The 22298-nt window shown below is 36.1% G+C and overlaps 1 protein-coding gene across 1 annotated transcript in view; it reads left to right on the forward strand.

The window, feature by feature from the left end:
* LOC104870521 (cytochrome b-245 heavy chain) overlaps nucleotides 1-22298 on the forward strand; it is a 30891-nt gene that overhangs the window by 220 nt on the left and 8373 nt on the right. The window contains exons 2-8 of the mRNA XM_010636194.2: nucleotides 1742-1837; nucleotides 2503-2613; nucleotides 11008-11092; nucleotides 12646-12791; nucleotides 14380-14570; nucleotides 17581-17710; nucleotides 19910-20002. Coding sequence (XP_010634496.1) covers nucleotides 1742-1837; nucleotides 2503-2613; nucleotides 11008-11092; nucleotides 12646-12791; nucleotides 14380-14570; nucleotides 17581-17710; nucleotides 19910-20002 — 852 coding nt within the window. The remainder of the gene's footprint in view (nucleotides 1-1741; nucleotides 1838-2502; nucleotides 2614-11007; nucleotides 11093-12645; nucleotides 12792-14379; nucleotides 14571-17580; nucleotides 17711-19909; nucleotides 20003-22298) is intronic.

The following is a 22298-nucleotide window of genomic DNA, read 5'->3' on the forward strand; positions in this document are numbered from 1 at the left end:
ACTTAGTGAACAAACATATTTGATTGAGTTCCCTCTTCCAAATTCCTTAATGGAAAGATGGCATCTGAGTACTCATTTCTCCTAATTTATTTTTAAGTTTGTAGGAGTACTTAGCCAGCATTTTGCAGAGAGAATAAAATATATTTTATGGCAACACTCTTTAATTCTGAATTGTTTATTAATTACTCAGCAGAAAAAGTCCCTACTTTGTGTGTGTTTAAGCTACTTTTAAAATGGCCAGTTTTAATACAATTTTCCAAATAACAAATATAGGACTGGCTCATGAAGGGCTCATGCGTGCAAAACTGGCCTTTATGTAAATAATGACACTAAAAATAAAATTCTCAAATTTCTTTTTGAAAACAAGTACCTTCTCTGAGGTTTAAACTTTAGTTCCTTATGAGGTTTATGAAATTCAAGAGAATTTAGATCAGTTATCTAGGTTCATACATATGTAATATATAATATAATGTATAAATATATGTCAGTGTAATCTATTTTGTGAAGCAATATTTGCTAGTAAAGATATGGGTACTTTTCCAATAGATGTTGATTTCTATGATTTTTAACATAAATAATATAGCCATGCTCTTAAGATGGCAGTCTCAGAAAAGCAAGTGTGGACAGATTGGATAGAAAGAAAAGTGATTTCTAAATGGCTTTTCTAAATAGCCAGTGGAAACATGATGTTAAAAAGCACACTTATGAATAGAATTTCTATAAGAATTTATCACGAAATATATGAGGGCCTTTGAGTTTTACTGAGAGAAAGAAATTAGTGGCACAAATAAAATAAAAACAAACATTTTATTATTGGAAATATACTTTATGCCAAAATTAACATGCAATTCAGAACTCTACTGATTTGAAACTGTACAGTTGATTTTTATCACCATTTGAAGAGCAGATTATTCCTATAGGAAGCAATTGAAATTATACTTTTAGGTCTCAACACAATTTTAACCAGAAAATTACCTTATTTTAAATGAGAAAAACATATACTTGAAAGTGAAGACCAAGCTTAGAAAGTAAGAGTTGGAAAAAACCCTGACAAGGTCAGGAAAGGCAAAGGTTGCTTTAGCACCTTCTTTATAAGTTGAGATTGTTCTCAAACATTTATGGACATTTACTAGCTGGTATTAACTATGACTAGTAATTTAATAGTTAAGAAAAGATCACAACTGCACTGAAGGTAGAAGCCTGGGCAGTATCATCACTTGATAAAGTCAGTGTTTGGAATAAAATGAGAGGTCACAATCTACAAAACTCTTTCTTTGTCTTTTAGTCCCATGCCTCTCAAACTCTTGCTCATGCTCAGTATTACATCCTTCAAAATGCAAATCAAATTTGTCAAGTAGAATGAGACACCCATTAGCTGGTGTGGGATGCTGTGCCGTGCAGGGAGGTGATAGCAGAGCACAATGTCCTCCCGGTAGGCAGACCCCATGACAAGTTTACCCCCTTCTCATTTTATTGCTATCGTCTACCTAGCTAAGAGAAGAAAAGATGATGAAAAACAAAGGAGAGGAGTTAGAATGATAATAATTTGGCATACTGGCTAAGTAATAAGACAATCATGATAAGCAATGCAAGGTAGAAAATTTAATTACAGAAAAGTGTATAGTGATATTGTTGCAGGAAAGAGCTGGCCCTAAGTTGTGATCTTTGTCAAACTTCAGTCTTATGTGGAACCTGTTTATTGAGATGGGAAAACTTCAGTCAACTTTTTCTATTTATGCAGCTGATGTGGCTGGGGATGAATGTCTTCCTCTTTATCCATTATTACAAAGTTTATGATGATGGACCAATGTACTTTTACACTAGAAAACTTCTTGGGGTAAGTATGACTTTTATTTCAAGCAATGTTGGCTGGCTCACATTTCTAGTCAGATGTTCTCATTCTTATTCTTTTTAATATGTTAAACAAATACGCTGACCAATCCAAACAGTATCTGTCAGTCTTAATGTGTTCATTGCAACTTCCTGAGCAAGAATCGTTTAAGGCCTGCCAGTGTGACAAACAAAAATATGGCAGAGAGTCCCACAGGCATCCCTTTCCTCCCAGAGCCATGTGTCACTGTTTAACTTAAAGGAAAAAAAAATCTAATACTGACTGTGGAATGTAAGGTCAGTTTGAGGCAATCTATCCAGGGGTGACATGTGTGGGACAAGTGAGATTTTCTAGATTTTCTACAAGTATAGTAGAATATAAAAGGTGCAATATGATAGATAGATAAACATGTATTCAAAGTAGATTTATTTCTGCTTCTCTTTATATTTGCAACTTTTCAGAATAAAATATTAAATTGGGGTAAATGACAAGTTCCAGATTAAAATGAAGAGTCTGAGCAGGCCCTAGAAGAAAACTCTCAGTTCTGAAAGTATCCTTTACAGATTTCTTGGAGTTTGTGGTGTGTGGTCTCATGTTGAGAACTCTGGGGAAGTAGGGGTCGAGTTATTCTATGCACACAGTAATCATTCTGCTCTCTATCCTTCTTCTAGAAAGCTCTGGCTTTGGCCAGGGCCCCTGCAGCCTGCCTAAATTTCAACTGCATGCTGATCCTGTTGCCAGTGTGTCGAAATCTGCTCTCCTTCCTCAGGGGTTCCAGTGCGGTAAGCGCAAACATTTCAGAGTTCATCAAATTTTCAGAGCCATCATGCAAAGTGCCCTTTCTTAGGAAAAGCAAACCAAAGATTCCTGGAGACTGTAGCTTGTGCAGAATATTCATGAGCCAATCCACGCCCTCTTTTGTGGATTTTTTTTTTATACTATTTGTGGATGGAGCTCCCTGGGGCAACCATTTAACCTAGAAAAGAAATTATAAAAAGCAACCAGCTAACCTATATCCCAGCAATAGCAGTGACATAAGTAAGCATGTGTGTGTGGATACACACATATATGTAACATGTGTGTATATAAACAAGTCTTTATGAAGCTGACATGTGATATTTGGAAAGTCAACTTTCAGTAAATTCAAAAAATTTATGTCAGAGAAAATATCTTTTAGGTATAATATCCAAACAGTTAGAATCAATGGGTAAAGAGTCACACGATAATGAAACATGACTAAAAATGGTTGGCTTCATGAAATTGGAGAGTGCAGAACTTTTTAAATGTCCAGGATTCATCCTCACTGCAAAACTTCAGTGAATCTCTAAAAGTACTATAAGAGAAGACAAAAATATTGAGTAGGAAAAATAACTGTAACCTATAAAATAGAACACAAATTTCTTACTAATATAATACAAAGAAGTATCAAGGAACTTAAAATCTTCATGCGTACTCAAATATTTCACAAAGCAAAATACAATGGGTCACTTAAAATTTCACAAATAAAGAATATAGGCAGGGAATCAAACAATATAGGTAGGAGAAAGAAATTATATTATGTGGGGCAAAGTATTCAGAGAGGCTTCCAAGAGAAGGTGGCATTGGAGCTGGGCATAAATAAGCGTCATGGAGCATAAATAAGAGAAAGTCATTATCCATGGAGAAAACAGCCTGGGCAAAAGCACAGGAAATGGTGAGAAATCTCACAATCTACTATCAGCAAGACTTGTCATTTCTCTTTAGCTTTGTGTGCCATTCTTGACCATTCCAAATAGGGTAACTGGGATAAGTTAGGTGTTGTTGTCCTGGTACGACCTATTCTCCTGGCCCATTAGTGACTAGCAGCATCTGTTTTATCATTCTAGTAAAATGTAAGTGTTTCATGCTAACAAGCTTTTAAAATATATATTAAATACAAATCATTCATAAAAAACAGGAAACATTATTTTTATGAGAACATAGGGATTTTATAGGGCAGTTTTCTGAAATAAGGCTAGAGAGGAATGCTGGGATTAGGAATGCTGGTAAACTAGAACCTTAAATGCAGAGCTAAGGATTTACTACTTCATTTGTCAATCACTGAATATTTGTCAGAGAAGAACGTGAACTAAACTGTCAATGACAAGTATAACTTGCTTAGAACTCTGCCTTGTTTTTCCTACTTACACTAAAATTCACATTGGTCCAAAGGATTTTGTTTTAAAGAACATGCAATACTTCATTTTACTAATATAGGACTAGTCGGCTACCATTAGCTTTTCTTTTATACTATCCATTAACAAAATGCCATTTCATCTTAAACATGCTGCCAGAATTGAACTCTCGACAGTCTAATTTTGAAGAGTTGGGACAGGGGATGTAGCTCAGTGATAGAGCTCTTGCATAGCATGCTCAAGGACCTAGACTGACTCCTCAGCACTTCAAATAAATAAATAAATACATGACAGAAACAGCTAGCATCTTTAGTTCAGTAGAAAAGAGCAAATGAAAAATTTCATGACTTTTTCCTCTAGAAGAGACTGTGAGGAAGTTCCTTTGAGTCATGAACTCTGTTGCTCAATTTGCCTTGCAAACTGACAGCCAAACAAATCCAAAAACTAACAGCCGCACTAAGTATTAGACATCGATTACAAGGATTACCAAATGAACTCCATCACCTAAGAAGCCACGGAGATGAAACTCCACTGGACTGAAGGTTTGATTGATGAGCCACTTACTTTATACTATTTGATATAGTGTAGGTGCCCAAAGAACATTTGATAAATGACACCATCGGGATAGCTTTTTGTTTTTATGGAGACACAATTCTTTATTCTCCCTTCCTCCATTCAAAATTTTCTATTTAGAAGAAGTAAAGTCTGAGAAACAGGAAATGATTGTATCAGTTAAGAAATCCTTGTTACCCCACAGCTCTAGCTTTCACTGACATTGATCTCTCATGTCCCATGAGCAGCACATTTTGTAATGGTAGTTCTGAGGATTTTCTAGCTTTGAGAGGATCTCAAAACCCAATAGCAAAATCAGGCTGTCTGTAATCAGATAGATCTTTATGTAAAAGAATACACACACATACATATATACATGCATACATACTTATATATATACATACATGTATTGTAGATTATTTTACAGTCAGAGCATGTCCTTCTTTCTGGGATTCCCAACCTGAAAAGGAAACTTTGAACATGGAGCATTTCACTGGGATTAAACTGAGTAAATGTGCTGTGATGAATGTTGGAAAGCATAACAGCTTTCCTAGAACTCAACTCATGAAATCTGCACATCAAATCAATGAGTTGAGAAAAAAATTAAAAGAGAGTTTGGGGATTCCAAACCAAATCGCTGGGCTCCTAGAGCCTATTCACTTTTCTATGTGCCATCTAAATTTCTTAAAACTGTCCTACTGCTATATTTCAGTCTTTAAAAGCCATAATACACATAAAGTGTTTGAGCATGCTGAATAACCTAGGCCAGAAATGACAAGCTTATTTTAAATTCAAGGCTTGGTGGTGAAACACTGTGCCAAACAAACAGCCACAGAATTTCTGTTCAATTTCTAGAGATCTGAATCATTCAGACTTTCTTTGCAATCCTTTTGCTTACCTACAGAAAGCCGCAGTGTTGGCCCTCCCCAAGTCCACCTCCATAAGGTTGGATAAAGGCTCTCAGCCGAGGATAGAGCTCGGTATATAAAAATCCCCGAGAAACCCTTAATAACTCCACCTTTACATGTAGAAACTAATTTTGAACTTGATGATGGTCCTAGTTTTAAGATCAGAAAGAAACAACAAGGTGAAAGGAAGAGCTCTTATTTGTTAACTTATGGGAGTCAAAAGATCTCATTATGGCGCTCTCTGTCACCATTTGGCCTCATAGAGTGAGTCTCTTGGACTTTCTGTCTAATAGATTTTTAAGCTTAAAAATAGATCAAATACTGCAGATATAAGAACAAATATGCCACTCTAGCTCAAGGGTAGAGCACTGGCCCAGCATGCACAAAGCTTTGAGTTCAATCTCCTGCATTGCCAAAAAAAAAAAAGAAAAGAGAGAGAGAGAATATACTTTTAGTAAAAGTATGCTGATTGATTAAGTCTGTCAATTAGTTAATACATATTTGTGTGTCAGCCATATGCTAAGCACTGAGAATATGTGATAAGTAAAGAATAAGAATGGATGGGTCACAAGCTTAAGGAGCTTAGAATCTTCTGGAGGAGATAAGAATAAACATATGACTTCAAAATTATAAGCAATGCTGTAAAATAGTGTTTTTTATATTTATTGCATATTATACTGTCACGTTGTGTGAGCATCATGATTGGTTTCTTTACCTGAGTTCTGTAGAAGCTTTTGCGATTTCCTCCGACTTGTATATAAATACCTACTTCAGATATATATTAATGGTATGTATGGCAAGACCAAGTGTATATATAATAGAGCTCCAGAAACTCATGTTATAACCCATTCTTTTTATTTCAACTTCTCATTTTTTTGGAATTTATGGTTTCAATAGAGCATAGAAATTTGCCACAGTGTCTCAACAGCATCCCTTGCATTGGAATGATAGTTTGTTGAAGTTGGGCAAGGCTCTTGGTGACAATAACAGAAAAATCTCTCTTTAGAAGTCAATGGTAGAAAACATAGGGTAGTTCAGTCAGTGAGGAAGCTATGGGACACAGTGGCAGCTTAGGTAATTGGTAAGTGGCTGGCAATAATTCAGAAGTGACCCAAAGCATAGAATTGATATCTGCATGGTAAAGAGGAACAGAAAGGTCCTGGCCATAAAAGACAGTGAGGCTCTTCCTTCCCACCTACCAAATGGTCATCTTGCCCCCTTTTTAGAAAACGGTGAGAAGATCTTTTTCTTAAAAGCCTAATTTCAGCATGACTTGTGGCTTTTCTTTGGATTTGTCCACTGTTCTTGACAGCAAAGACGTTATCTAGGAACAAGTAAGGATTGATGCTCTGGTGGGACTCATTCCACTGGCCCGATAGTACCTACTATGTAGTTAAATGTGTTTTAGATTAGCTTTTCAAAAATTACCTATTAAGATAAAACAGAGTATTGCTGAATGGAAATGGTATTTCTCAATCATATCTCTCCTCTGTTTTGGCATGCAGCTGATTTTCTCTGAGGGTTTGTTCCAAAAGTTGATAAAGGACATCAGCAACTATTGTCTTATATTTTTATAATGCATGTTAATGATACTGATAAAGATAGGGGAAAGAGATCAAGAGTTGGAGGGAGAAAGGAAAGGGGGAAGATGAAAGTAAGAATTGAGGTGTATTACGTACATGTTCCGACTCCACTGAAGAAATGTAAACATCATATACTGCAAACATCTACTCAAAGGAAAATCACTGAAGGGGGGAAGAGGGAAGGAAAGGGGATGGGAAATGGAAAAGGAATTAAGATGTGTTATGTATATGTACCAACTCCACACAAAGAATGTAAGCATCATGTACTTCACTCATGTACTAATACATGATAAACTAAAATGAAATTTTAAATATGAAAATAAAAACAAAAAAGGTAAGACTATGAAAATCATGTAGGAACTACAACAAAGCCATGTTCATTTACTCCAAATGTATTATACTATACGACAGCCAGTGAATTTTCCTCCCAAGCCTCAAAAGGATTTTTCAGGAAGCATAAAATGAGTGTGGCAAATATGAAAATGGGAGTAAATACACTTCTGTGGGATTAAAGTCATCGTCTTCTCTTCTGGAGCAGCTAGAATTCAATTCATTTAGGTAAACAAATAATTATTAAAGGATTTTTTTAAAAGTACGTAACATAACATTCTTCATGTAGGATCTTTGTCCTCTAAATGGGGAGCTGAGCCATACTAACTAGAAAGTTTAAAATAATACAAAATAGCATCAAATACTTATTAAACACTGCTCAATGAATCTAAATACCAGGACTATGAGGGAAGACCTACAATAATAATACAGATGAGGATACTGAAGTCTGAGTACGTTGGTCAATGGCACACCGCTGAATCACAGGGCTGGGAACCCGACATAGGTATATCTGAAGGCAAAACCTGCACTTGCATGTAATTCAGTAGTACTGCTTTCTAACCTTACTGACGCCCTTTGAATCTTAGAAATCCAATCTGGTTTCAGCATTCCAGTAAGGACTATATTAGTTATAAACAAATTACCACAAATTCAGTGGCTTAAAACCACCTTCATTTATGAATTTACAGTTCTATAGGTCAGAAGCCCAGCACCCTGTGGCTGGCTTCTCTGTTCAGGATATCCCGAGACTGAAATCAAGTGTTTTCTAGATGAGATCTTATCTGGAAACTCTGGGTAAAAATCGTCTTCCAAGCGTCTTCTTTGTTTCCTTGTTGGCCATTATCTAGGAACCATTCTCAGATCCTAGAGGTCCCTCCATTTTCTGTCACCTGTCTCCCTACATCCTCAAGCCAGAAAACAACACATTTTTTTTTTTTTTTTTTTTGGTTTTGAAATCTGTGAGTCTTTCTACCTCGGACTTCTGGGCCTAAATTTAATGAGCTTATGAGACTGCATCAGGCCCACTCAGAACTTGGAACTGTAATTACCTCTGCAAAATTCCTTTTGCCATATAATGGAACAGAATCACAAAAGTGATTTCTCATCAGCTCACAGGTCCCATCCAAACCCAGGGGGAGAAGATTTTATATAGCATCATTGTAGGTTATCCTAGAATCTGCCTATCACAAGGATTCTTAGAAACTGTGACAATTTGGAAACAGGAAAAAAAGATATTTCTTTAAAATTGTAAGGAATACAAAGTGCTAAAACAACTTTTGACACTTGAAATAAGCACAAAAGATAACATTAAAAAATGATGACCAGACATAAAGTTATTTCAAACAGGAAATCCTTCTTCTGAGGGCTTGAATCACCACTCAACTCCCCTGCCATATTCCCGAATTCCTGGCAGTTCCAATACATGGGGCAGCTATCTACTGCACACACAACATTCTGTGCCTGGGGATTTTCCTTTAGCACTCTCCTGGTGTGGACCTAAAATGCCAGCAAGTCCATGCCTAGGAGCAGCCCTCAGCCAATGATGGATGGATTTGTTAAATGCACACCTAAACTTCTTAACTGCTTGAATCAGGACCAAAGAACAACAAACAAACCAAATCCACAAAAACCCTTTGGGACAAATTCTTTCATCTCTCAATATTCCCTGGTGGGGTTGAGTCCATTGTTATATGATTAGTGATAGATAGCGTGATAATATACCTTTTATTGGTTTCATTCCAGGCCTTACTTTTCATACCCTCTATCTGTGATCACCTTTCAGATAGATTACTTAAACTTAAATGCTTACTTTAGAGTTTTCATCACTTAAAATAATAGTGACTACTTCCTTGCATTTGGCTGGACAGAAAAGGGCATGAATCTTGATTATAGACAAATAGATTTGGATCCCAGCCAATGTGAGATTTTAGTTTAAATTCTATATCTATACAATAAAGACAATATAGTTATTTCATTGCATTACATGAGATAACGATTATGGATAAACTACCTGTGTCACAGGACACATAATAGTGTCTAATTCTTTTTCTCCTCTTTTGGAATCCTCAGCGTCTTCCTTACTAGTTTTTCTGCAATTCCAAGAATCAGCTCTCATGGTTTAAACAGCCAGCCCACACTAGGTGTTATTAACTGGGGAATAGTGAAATAAGAACAATTTTCTATACAATTCTATTTTTGTATAAAATAAAGTATATTATTAAAAATAAATTAGCCAAATACTCACTGTCCTCTTATTTCAATTGAATATAACATTTAGAACCAGATATTTAAAATATCAAAGATTTTTTTATACTTAACTGTCCTCTTCTTAAAGTCTTCTGAGGCTCTGTGGTAGGACATTTAAACTCTGAAGCAAAAGCTGGAGATAATGGCACAGACCTGTAATCCCAGCACTCAGGAGCCTGAGGCAGGAGGATCCCTGCAAGTTCTAGACCAGCCTGGTCTACACAATGAGCTCAAGGCCAGCCTGGAGTACAAAGGGAGAATCTGTCTCAAAAAAATAAACAAACAAACAAAAAAACTGAAGCAAAGCAACCAGAGCCAGCAATTGGCTACTTTCTAGGAGAGCAAAGTTCTAATTCAACCAACCACTAATAGTTCTTTTTTTCCCTTTGAGCATTAACTTGAATCCAGTTTCAAACCCACATCTTCTGAAATGTGTGAGTGGGAAAAACACTAAAATATGGACAAAATTACTACTTTTAATGTCAAGTTAAATATATAAGTTATAAAATATTGGAATATTGATATAAACTCTCTTATCAGATGGCCTGGGTTTAAATCCCATCTCTGCTACTTGTTGGTTGTGTGACCCAGGGCAAGGTAATCGCTCTATGCCTGTTTCCTTACCTGTTATGTAGGGATAATAATAGTACCTCCATAACAGGATTGGTGTAAGAATTAAATGAGCCAGTGCATATAAAACATTTAAATCTGCTTCTTGCACAAGCTCTTAGTGAATGTTATTTTTGCTAGTACTGTATTATTATTTGGTCATTGATCTCCTTTGTGATGTTTTGTACAAACATGGGCAAGTGGATTCTTCTTGTACCTCCCAGAGTGTGTATGTTCTAGATTACTGTTGTTGGAAAACTGTTCACTTGTTCTTGAACTGTTTAGTTGGTCTGTTTCCCCCACTAGACTCAGGAATGTGAGAGCAAGCTTACTCTATTAATTTCTAAATTCCCTATTTATTGAATGAATTAACTCACATTAGAAACTATATAGTTAGGGCCGGGGATTTAGCTCAGCGGTTCGGTGGCTTGCCTTGCAAGCGCAAGGACCCGAGTTCAATCCCTGGTACAAAAAAGAAACTGTATAGTTAGCTATCTTTTCTGTCCAAATTCACATTTTCACACAAATAAGCAAGAGGATCCAGGTGAAATTGCATGTTACTAGTATGAGACCAGGAAACACACTAATTGAACTGGCTATGTCATTCACTAGCTATTTGACCTGGGAAAGATGACTATGTTTCTCCAGGCTGTTTCCTCATCTATCAGATGCATAAAAGGATAACATTTGTGGGGTGGTCATGAAAATTAAATGAGATGATATGTAAAATATCTGACACATAGAAAGCCTTCTTATTAACAATTCCTATGCCATTCTTTTCCCTTAACCCAAAGTGCTGCTCAACAAGAATTCGAAGACAACTGGATAGAAACCTCACTTTTCATAAAATGGTGGCATGGATGATAGCACTTCACACTGGTAAGCTTCATAAGGCCATTGAAATTGTGAAAAAAAATTGGAACCAGAGACTGCCCTCTATTTGATATCTATATGTAACATATCAACCTTTACAGGTACATTTTGTTGTGGTCATATATGCTGTTTTTTTTTAATGAGTTCTGTTTCTGTTCAAAAGTATTTCAATTATCCCAATACTAGGATTTATTCCTTTGCTTCTTAAAATTTTTATCATCCTAGGATCTCCCCCATAAAAATAGCAATATGAGATGAGAAATGTCAATCCTAGTGTCTTCACTCTTTCCCATCTTTTCTAATATGAAAAATATTTGTTAGTCCACCTATGATAACTTCTCATTCCGCAAAATTGCTTGTCTGCACATGTAGTCTTGTACATTTTTTTTGCAGTAAACCTGCAGGAACATCAGCCCATAAATTGGAGATCTATTAAGAAAGCCTTTATCAGATAACTATCTTCAGTATTATGATTTTATTATCATGTGTGTACATATAATAGGTATATGTATGCATAATATTATATGTTGTTATAACTATTAGGGTGGTAATGTCAGTGCAAGAAGTAATGTGTCTAGGATACTTAGTCAATCTTCACTGACTCATTTAATAGATAATTTATGTGCCAGGCAACAGGCCTGCACGGTAATGAACACAGCAAGCTTTAATCTGCCTTAAAGAATTCAGCCCTAACTTGAGTAAAATAGGTTTAGTGCTCACCTGGGTTCCTCTTTTCCTACCGCATCATGCAAGTTTTTTGAGTTGTGGCAAATGAAATAATTACATAGAAATGTATGATAGAATCCTGTTGGTAAGTATTATAGTATACTGGCTAAGAACACAGACTTATATGCCAAACTCTATTTGATTCCTAACTCTGGTATTTCCTAGCTTGATGACCGGGGACAAGGTTTTAATGTAATCTTTACTTTAGTTTCTTCAACTGTAAGATGATCTGATTTTATTTGTACCTACAGCTTTGGGTATAAGTACTAAGTAATTGAAAAATATTAACAGTGCCTGCACCCAGTAACCCTGTGCAAATGACCGTGAAATAAAGAATGTTATTTGTTTTTTTTTAAGAGATGATCACTAGTTTGTGTCAATTCAGTCACATTAATCATCTCTGGAAGTAATTTCAGAGTCGAGTGAATGGGCCAACCTTTAGGCATACATTAAGGAAGACTTTTCTTGAGCACAAGTATTTCAGGGAGCGAGAGAGAGAGAGAAGTAATGAGAACATATCTAATACTCTCAGAGACTGGGGTTATTTTGTAGACTCATAGAACTTGGTTGGATCTTTAGGAGTATATAACTAAACATCTTCATTTTACAAATGAGAAAACCAAGACCAGCAAGGATAAGTGATTTTTTTTTCACAACAACACAAACAGGAAGGACGTGATATAGAATCATCCTGCCTGTCTGATCCAGGTCTTATTTATAAGCACCCTTAGCCATCCTTATGTCTCCCTGTGCCCGCTGTAGCCAGAATCCAGATTATAATAAATATTTGATTACTTTTCACCTTCTTTCTTTCTCTTCTCTGCTCTTTTTAGCAATTCATACTATCGCACATCTATTCAATGTGGAGTGGTGTGTGGATGCTCGAGTCAACAATTCTGACCCTTATTCAATAGCACTCTCTGATATTGGAGACAAAGAGGGTGAAACTTATCTCAATTTTGCTCGAGAAAGAATCAAGGTAAGCCCTTCATTTCCTAAATCAGCCATTCTTTAAACTGTTAAAAGACTAGAAATAGTTCTGGGATTACTGTCTTATTTTTTTCTAAGTGGCAAAAACAATAAACTGGGGCTAAATCTGTAAAGGAATAGTAATCACACATTTTTGTCTGGGCTCAGATATGATTTCAGAACAGTTTTCTTTTTATTTCACTCATCACAGTCACAAAGTAACTTCATCTGATGTGTGTGTTCTATGAAATTACCTGTGTGAATTAGGGAACACTCTGCCCAGTGTTAGTGTTAGGCCAGCTACCATCTGACAGTTGTTGGTGATACTTTTGTTCTTTCTTACTTGCAACAACTGTGGAGTGACCAGTGTCTGCTGATGCTCATTTCTTGGTGCACTGGGAATAACAGCAAATCCTAAGGAGCAGCCATGAGAGTATCCAAAGGCAAGGATTTTTTCCATCCCAGTAATTGTTAAAGCTTCCTGAAGAAACTCCAAGCCATTTTCATATGCTCAATGGCTCAGTTAAATCACCCTAGCGTACAAACACATTTCCTTTTATTGAGAAAAGATCATAACAGAAGACTCTTAATTTTGCCAAAATTATTATTCTTGAATTGACATGACAAAAATTTGCCTGATCTACCTAGGGACAGAATTAAATAACATCAAACAATGAATTCTTTTTCTATAATATTCTTGATTATTTATGCTCAATGGCTCAGTTAAATCACCCTAGCGTACAAACACATTTCCTTTTATTGAGAAAAGATCATAACAGAAGACTCTTAATTTTGCCAAAATTATTATTCTTGAATTGACATGACAAAAATTTGCCTGATCTACCTAGGGACAGAATTAAATAACATCAAACAATGAATTCTTTTTCTATAATATTCTTGATTATTTTTACAGGGGTTAATTAGCATCCCTTTGCACACAGGCTGAGATCTGAAAGAGGCTGGATGGTTTATCTCTCCTAGGCAACTGATGAGTATAGGCCATGAAAGCCCAGCATCTTCACCTCAAGTCAGAATAAACTCTACTCCCCTGCAGAATCAAGCTGAAGCTATCCCCTGTGAGATTTTGCCTGAGATCATCCATTTGCTTGGCTGTGACCTTTTTCCTATTCTATTCTTCATTCCCTTGCCAGTTTCTCTCAGAGCACATTCTTTTTAAATTACTTGCCCATAAATCTTTATCTCATGGAAAGTTCTTGGGAAACCCATCCTAAGACATTTGGCATTCCCAGGACATATTTGGAAACTAAGCACGGTGGTCTTTTCCAAATCAAAGGAAGAAAGAGCTTTAGACATTATCAAGACATCTTTTAGTTGATTATTTCCTCTGTTTGATCCTCCTTTAGAAGGGTTTAATTGTAATAATTCCTATTTTCTATGACTCCTCAATCAGGTAAAACATTTTAAAATTTAGAAATATCTACTCTGTATCTCTATCTCTCTGCGAGGGATGATTAGGACTACCCAAATGAGTGATGAAAATGCCTTTGCTCTGTGCAATGGACACTGTAAATATGCAGTCTTCATTTGGCAACATACAGTAATGTGTATTTGTGTGTATGTGTGTTTTTATTTTACAGAACCCTGAAGGGGGCCTGTACGTGGCTGTAACTCGGTTAGCAGGAATCACTGGTATTGTTATCACACTTTGCCTAATATTAATTATCACCTCCTCTACAAAAACCATCCGGAGGTCTTACTTTGAAGTGTTTTGGTACACACACCATCTCTTCGTGATCTTCTTCATCGGTCTTGCCATCCACGGAGCTGAGTGAGTTTTTAATTTGGAAGCCAAGGGCTTTGTGTCTTTTAATTTCTAGGCAGGGTGCTCTATCAGAAGCACAGTGACTTCCTTGCTTTTGTGTGGTTAGCCTGTCTGCCCAAGGAATGTGAAAGGACAGCAGAAGTCATTTCAATAGAAACCAGTCAGCAACACTTTTGGTTTCTTGCACCCAGCTAATTGCTATTCATAGTTCAGTTATTTATAACAAGCTTGAAAAATGTACCAAAGTCTATCTTTGCAACTGTAGAGAACATACTGAGAGCGCTGGTAGGATCTTGTATGTCTATAATGTTGTTTCTTCTGGCTTAATCACTAGTGAATTAGCCAAACTCTCACACTAGGGGAGTGATTCACTAGCGTACTGAAATTGAGGATTATTTCAGCCACTATCTCAGGGAATACTATCAGGAAAACTACTTCCCTGGGGATTGTCTTCAAAAATTCTAATACAATAAAGGTAATAGCTAACTTCTATTGAGCACTTGTTCTGTCAGGGTTTGTGATAAGAAGTTGATATGAAATGTTTCTTTCAATCCCAAAATATCTCAATGCTCTCTTCATCCCCACTTCCTGGAGATATTAATTTTAGACTAAGAACCTGAAAATGAAAATTGTAAAATATGTAGGCTAAGCCGTCTCCAGCTGGAAGTGGCCTTGAGCACAGGTGATCTAAAGCAGCCTGTGACAAATGCTAACACAGCGGCACAAAATGTGTGGGTGGGTGTTTGGCAGGAATCCTCTTTAATACAAGGTTTCCTTTTTCTACTGTTTCACACCACCTGCACACAAAAGTAGGCCCAGGGAAGTTCACTGGTGGTTATAGGTTTCCAAGAAAGTAGTGTTGGGGAATTTAGATGCTCAAGCCTCAAACATCCTGCTTCAAGCCAAAGCAGGCATGTAGGGGCCAAGAGTTGAGTGTGAAAAGGGGAAGCGCGTAGAGTAGCAGTCTTGGGCGACCTCTGCATACATTCTTAACCTTCCTCTTGACTCTGACCCATGATAAACTCTCTCTAAGCACAGAGAAACCAGTATGAGTATCTTTAAGTGGAAGTTAGTCATAATCCAGCTTCCGAAAATCCTAGAGAAGGGAAGGAATTTCTTCCCCTCCATAGTTTAGTGATCCCAACACTAATAGATCTACATCTTCTCTTGGAGCAGGCATTCATTCACCCAATTCTCCATTTGAAGAGATTCTGCTGCTTACACCAGTGAGGTGATTGCTCACAGTATCTTAACTAGGTGACAGCTGAACTGAGATGAGAATCCAGGCTTCCAGGCTTGAGTCTGTCATGTATTCCCCATGTGAACTTGTTAATCAACAATGTCAAAGTTACCATTTTTGGGACCCTTGCCTTATATCTGACTTTTTTGATACATCACGGCAATTGATTACTAAAATAAATGTTTAATGAGGTATTATTATATCAATTTTTCAGCTAAAGAAGCCGAGTGTCAAAGATTTAAATGATTTTCCCAAGTTCACCAAACTACTAAGAGATGAAATAGCAACCCAAAAGTAGCCCTCTCAAAACAGAATTGTTTTCACCAACATATTCTGCTTCATGTTATTAACCCTCCTGTAACACGGGGGTAATAATACTCGTCTTGCTGGTTTGGTACGAGGACTGAGATAAACTGTGTTAATTTCAGCAGGCTTAGCTATAATAGGTGCTCAATACATGGTCTCTTCCCTAAAACCTAGGATTAGAAAAGAGTGGTTAATGACCTTAAATTAAAACATTTTCTTTGGGATCTTATGTAGTATTATAGTTTTTCACAGCAGAGAAACTATTTGGTATTTACACGTGTGTGGCTTATTTATTTCACTTAGGAGTATATCCTCAATATGCATCCATTTAAATGAAAAAAATGGAAATAAAGTGTTTGTAAATGGGAAGAAGAGGAGGGGGTAAAGGGAGGGCAGGGATAAGGGGAAAAAATGAGAACCAAGACCTGTCATGTAAAAGTACAAGATCCCAATGATGAATGTGACTGTACTGTATACCTAAAATGTACCAATAAACTAAAATAAAACATTTTCAGAAAGCACTAAATGGCATGATATATTATAGTTCTTTAAAACAAACTTTTACAAAGGGACACCTATGACTCTTTTTCTTTTATATTCTGAGGAATTTGTCAGTTGTGTTCTTTGAGGGCTGAAGTCACGGACATTACTTACTTAACTATATGCCTCCTTTTCTCCATTATGATTAAACCAAGCATTGTTTCATATTTTAGCATTTGCTCAATTAATGTTTATTGAAGTGAATGAGCTTTAAGCAATTGCAAGGTACACTCTATCAGTGCTGATATCTATGAGAATGCCATAATCCCCACAAATAAAGCACTTTAGTTAAGTCTCAAGGCCAATTTGTGTGACTGTATGAGCTGCCCACTATTCAAGGTTGATGAACCAACAAGAGGGAAGGTAGCCCACATGCTGCTGCCCAAGTCTTTTGCCCACAGGACTGTCCCCATAAAGGGGATTGTTTTTCTAATTTGCACAAGGGCAATGTATGAGCTAGTAGTCATCCTGTTAAATTGCAGTTTTTCTATTTGGTTTGTTATATGTAGATATTCTTTATGCCACTATACATATTTTTTCTATTGCTCGAAACCACGTTTTCTTTCTCTTCCTCTATTCAAGGGGGAAAATACAGTATAACATTTTTTTTGTAAGGGGAATCAAAATCATGACCTTGTGCCTGCAAGGCAGGCACATTGCTGCTGAGTTAAATCCTCAGCCCCATGATATAACTTTTAAGTGAAAAGCACAGGATTCGCATTAAGTTACCTAAGTATGTGCAGAATCAGGAGTAGAGGTATAGCTCAGTGGTAGAGTGCTTTCCTAGTATGTGCAAGGCCCTAGATTTGATCCTCAGCATGGGGAAAAAAGAAAAAAAGCTAAGAATAAAGTATATACTAAACACAGACAGCTTGCTTTATTGCTAATAAATAAGCTAACCTTGTTTTTTTTTTCTTTTTTTCCTTTCAGACGAATTGTACGCAAGCAGACTCCAGAGAGTTTGCAAAAGCACGATTTAACAGTATGTAATCAAAGTATATCACAGTGGGGAAAAATAGAGAAATGCCCAATCCCAGAGTTTTCTGGGAACCCTCCTATGGTATGTACAATTCACTGCTGCTCTTAAAATTTTATTACTGGCAATCTTCAACTATGTCTAGGAATTGTAAAAATGTCATAGAATTGTCCTTTACAAATGTCATGAAACTTCTAAGATGTTATGAGCGTCTACTTTTTTCTATAATACTTATTGACTAGAATAATTTTTAAAAAAACAAACTTCACATTTGTCTGTTTTCAATGTACTGATATAAAACTTGAGAGATCAATATGTTGAAAATGCTATTTGGGTTCAAGGAGTTTCATCCCTTTTCTTCTGAATGTAAATACCACCATCAAACCAGTTAATGATTTTTAGTGGAGCACTTATGATTCTATCCTTAGCTGAAGTAGATAGCTCAGATAAATCACTTATAAGCAGCTAGGGACCTCTTCAAGTGTCAGAAAGTTAAGACTTTTCTGTATAACTTTCAAAATTGAGAAGAAGATTGATGAGATATCACATGAAGCTGCTTTTAGGCATTAGAAGATAAAGTCTATTGGGCATAAAGGAGACTAGACATCCAGGTTGACACAAATACCCAATGACACCTCATGATAGGGTAGGAGTGTGACAAGGGTGACAAAGGGTGAAATATTTTCTTTCTCCTATAAGTTCTGAAGAACCCCATTTTGTGTATGCTCAATATTTCTACTCCATGACAAATGCATCCTGTAATCTTCATATCTTCTCCTCCATTGGAAGACTGTACATTTTATTGGTTATTGTCCTAGCCATTGTTGTGAAACTAGATGAAAATCAACATTTGTATGGGCTTCTCAGCAGACTTATTTTTTCCTTATGCATGGTACGACATAAAGGTAAATTTATCATCCCATTTTTTTCCTTTCTAGTCTCTTGGTATGGGAGTACCCTTCCTCTAAGTACAGCATGCTATGAAGTTTTAACATTTTTGAGCATCCTTGTTCATTAATGAAAGCAACTATACACATCAGTAAACTGCCCCCACTCAGTACATTAGACATGAATAGAAGACTAAAAGGAAAAAGAGTGTATTTTTAAGGCCCTGGGTTTCATCCTCAACACCACAAAAAAAGGAACTGTTTTTCCAGTCCTCTTATGGACTGGGGAAGGAATTTTTCCTTGAAGACAGCTAGAATCAGAGTACTACTACCTTAACAGGCATCTACTTCAAAGGAACTTCTCAATGTCTAGATATATTGGAGGCAATACTAAAATCTGGCCCCATTCAATGGCACCACGGTGGCAACCAGGGAACAGATATAAGGCTATGTTAAATACTTGTCCCATAAAAATGAATTCTAGTAGCATAATATTCTTGTCTTCTGGTGCAGATATTGTTCAGCTTTGCCTGGAGATGTGGGCATTTAAGTGCTCTAAACTTCCAGCAATCTGTTTACTAAAACTAAAAAACATAATTTAATAGAAAGATCATATGTGAAACTATGAGAAACACTTTCTGATGTTTTCCTTTCATGGAATTCATTCTGGAAAGCCATATTTTAAATGCTATTGCCTTCTGAAGTTTTTTGTTACTTCAGGCATTAAACTAGAAATCCAATTAGCAGAGTCCCAGGCTTGATCAATTTGGACTACATATTTTTATATAGCATATTTTTATATATGCTACAGAGTAATTCCACTCTTCTGAAACACTGCATATTCTGTCAAGAGGGGCATAAACAGAAGTCTAAGAATCTCTGAGTTTGTCCTCATTCAGCAAATGTGTTGTGTAGCTCCTGGAAATTACCAGAATACTGAAGAAACAGCTGCAGTCTTGCACAAAATTTGTCATCTTGCAACAGATTAATCTCTGACTCCATGGCTGAGATAAAGCAATTGCAAGGTTGTTGGAATGCAATCCTGTAGAGAAATATTGATTCTGAAACCACCCTTCCTATAGTGTAGGTTTATTGCAACTGCAGTTGTGACACTGAGAGGAAATCTTGCAGGCTGTTCCTCTTCGGAAACTTTCATACTGCAGATATTGTTCCCCATTGTAGCTAAGGCAAGTGTTCACTTTTACTGGATCAACAATTTAACATAATTTCAAATAATTATTTTCATACATTCTGTTATAGAAGATATTTACTTATCAATGTCAAATGTCTAAGCAAGTCTACAAAAATTAACCTTGTACAATTTTCTCTCCCTCAGAATCTTTTACCAATTATTTACTCTTAACAAATCTCATTTTCATTTTTGCTCTGATTACAGACTTGGAAATGGATAGTAGGTCCCATGTTCCTGTATCTCTGTGAGAGGTTGGTCCGGTTTTGGCGCTCTCAACAGAAGGTGGTCATCACGAAGGTATTGTTTGGTTCAGGGATTACTAGGCGTCAGTGTCTAACTCTAGAACGGAAGAATCTAAAAAAAATTCTTTGCCATTAGTCCGGACTGCCTTTCTCCCACTTTCATTTGAGTAAACATAAACTAAACAGAAGATTTGCAGTTTATTTACGAATTCTTAACTCAATAATCAATTTGTTGTGCTTTTAGGGACACTACAAGGTACTACCGTCTGTCTGAAGATGAAGCCAAGGGCTTTGCACACGTCATTCTCCTCCGTGTGGGGAGAGGCATAGAGACCTTGTGAGGTTCATTACCAAGTAGAGAAGGAAAAGAAGTGAATCAGAATTTTCAGATGCCAAAAGAACCAAGGAACCCGGGATAGATCAGATTGAAGTTGAAATAGTTTCCTACATGATTTTACCTCCTTTTCTGTGCTTTCTCTGTAACCATAAAATGTCAGAGCTGAAGTGCTTAAAGTCCTAAGCAAGTTAATAACAAGCTGCACCTCAAATTTGATCTTTTAACTTCAAGTCTACAATGGCTTTTCCTCCACTTTTCTATTTTTTTTTTTTTTGCATCACAAAATAGTTAAACAAATAGCAATTGGAATTCCTTGCTATGGTTTCAGAAAATACCGAGCAAAAATTTTTATCTAATAAAAATTTAGCTCAGTTCAACTCGATTCAAAAAATATTTACCAAAACTCCACTATGGATTCTTTTCATTAAACACCCAAATTCCTTCTGTCCTCCACCCTATCTATGCTTCATATGACATCTATAGAGTTATATTAAAGCTAGTCTTGTGGCACTGGAAGTCTTGCAATATAGGAAACCACATTACTTCTTCTTTTATGCTGTTTATATTGTATATAAGAGAAACCCACAGATCAGCAAAATGAGCTGCCGTAAAATTCCCCTTACCAGATAAGAGAAATCTAAATCAGGCAAATATTTATCTTGAAAAATCCTTGTAGGGAAAATGTGTCTTCCTGTGAAGAAAATATCCATTTTCTTTTCATATGAACAAATATCACAAACACGATACTAACCAAAAATATCACAATAAGAATGTTGTCTACTAGGAATTCTTATTTAATTGAATTCTGTTTGTTTGTAATAAAATTGCAACATGGTAAAAATATATTTTCACCACACAAACTTGCAACATGTTAAACTATTTTCAACATAAATTTCTGCTTTCATTTAGAGTATAAAGGAAGTTGGTTACTGCCTTATCATATAAGATACACATGTATCACAAATTTTTAAAATATTTGATACTTTTTTATATGGTTCTAGGGATCAAAACCAGGCTTCTCCCATGCTAAGCATATGCTTTTCCACTGAGCTGCACAACCAGCCAGAAATTTTTATTAAAACAATTTCCTACCTTCCCACAACTCTCCACACTTGAAAAGAAAAGCTCAGAAATATCAGTCAACATTAAAAGGCTGCTATGTTGTTTCTATTGATTTTTTTTGTACCAGGGATTGAACTCAGGATCTTGCATTTGCGAGGCAGGTGGTAGAACCACTGAGCTAAATCTCTGGCCCTGTTTCTTTTAATTTTTCCTTTTTTATTTTTTTTGTGTGTGTCCCTTGGTTTTTCTTCAGTCATATACAAAGTTTTTCTAGACATCTTTGGAATCATCAGAGAAACAGTATAGTATTTCTTAGTTTAGTTTTACTTTATTTTTATAGATACATAATTGCACATAATTATAAAGTAGAGTTTTAATTGATCATGATTTGTGAAATGATCAAATCAAGGTATTCAGTGTACATATCCTTCATGTCAAACAGCTATCCTATCATTGTAATAAGATCATTCAAAATCCTATCTTAGCAATTTTGAAATATGCAATACATTGTTTTTACCAAAACTCATCATACTGCATACAACAGAACACCAGAACTTCCTCCTATCGATCTGTAATTTAGTACCTATTAACCACACCCAACCCTACCTACCCCTGCTTTCCTCAGTCTCTGGTAATCACCATACTCCTCTCAACTTCTAGGAGATCAATTGTTTTAGATTCCACATATGAGTGAGATCATGGAGTATTTGTTTCTTTATGTTTTGCTTATTTTACTTAATTTAACATCCTCTAGATTCATCTGTGTTGTTGTAAATGACCGGATTTCACCCTTTTATGGCTGAAGAGTATTCCACTGTGCATATGTATCACATTTTCTTTACCCATTAATCTGTTGGACACTTAAATTGTAAATATTTCTTTGACAAAAATGGGACATTGCTTTCTATTTTGCTCTTTATTATGTTCTATGTTATTATATATATATATATAT

The sequence above is a fragment of the Fukomys damarensis genome, unplaced genomic scaffold (assembly GCF_012274545.1).
Source record: "Fukomys damarensis isolate Sample0158 unplaced genomic scaffold, DMR_v1.0_HiC HiC_scaffold_39, whole genome shotgun sequence".
NCBI classification, from domain to species: Eukaryota; Metazoa; Chordata; class Mammalia; order Rodentia; family Bathyergidae; genus Fukomys; species Fukomys damarensis.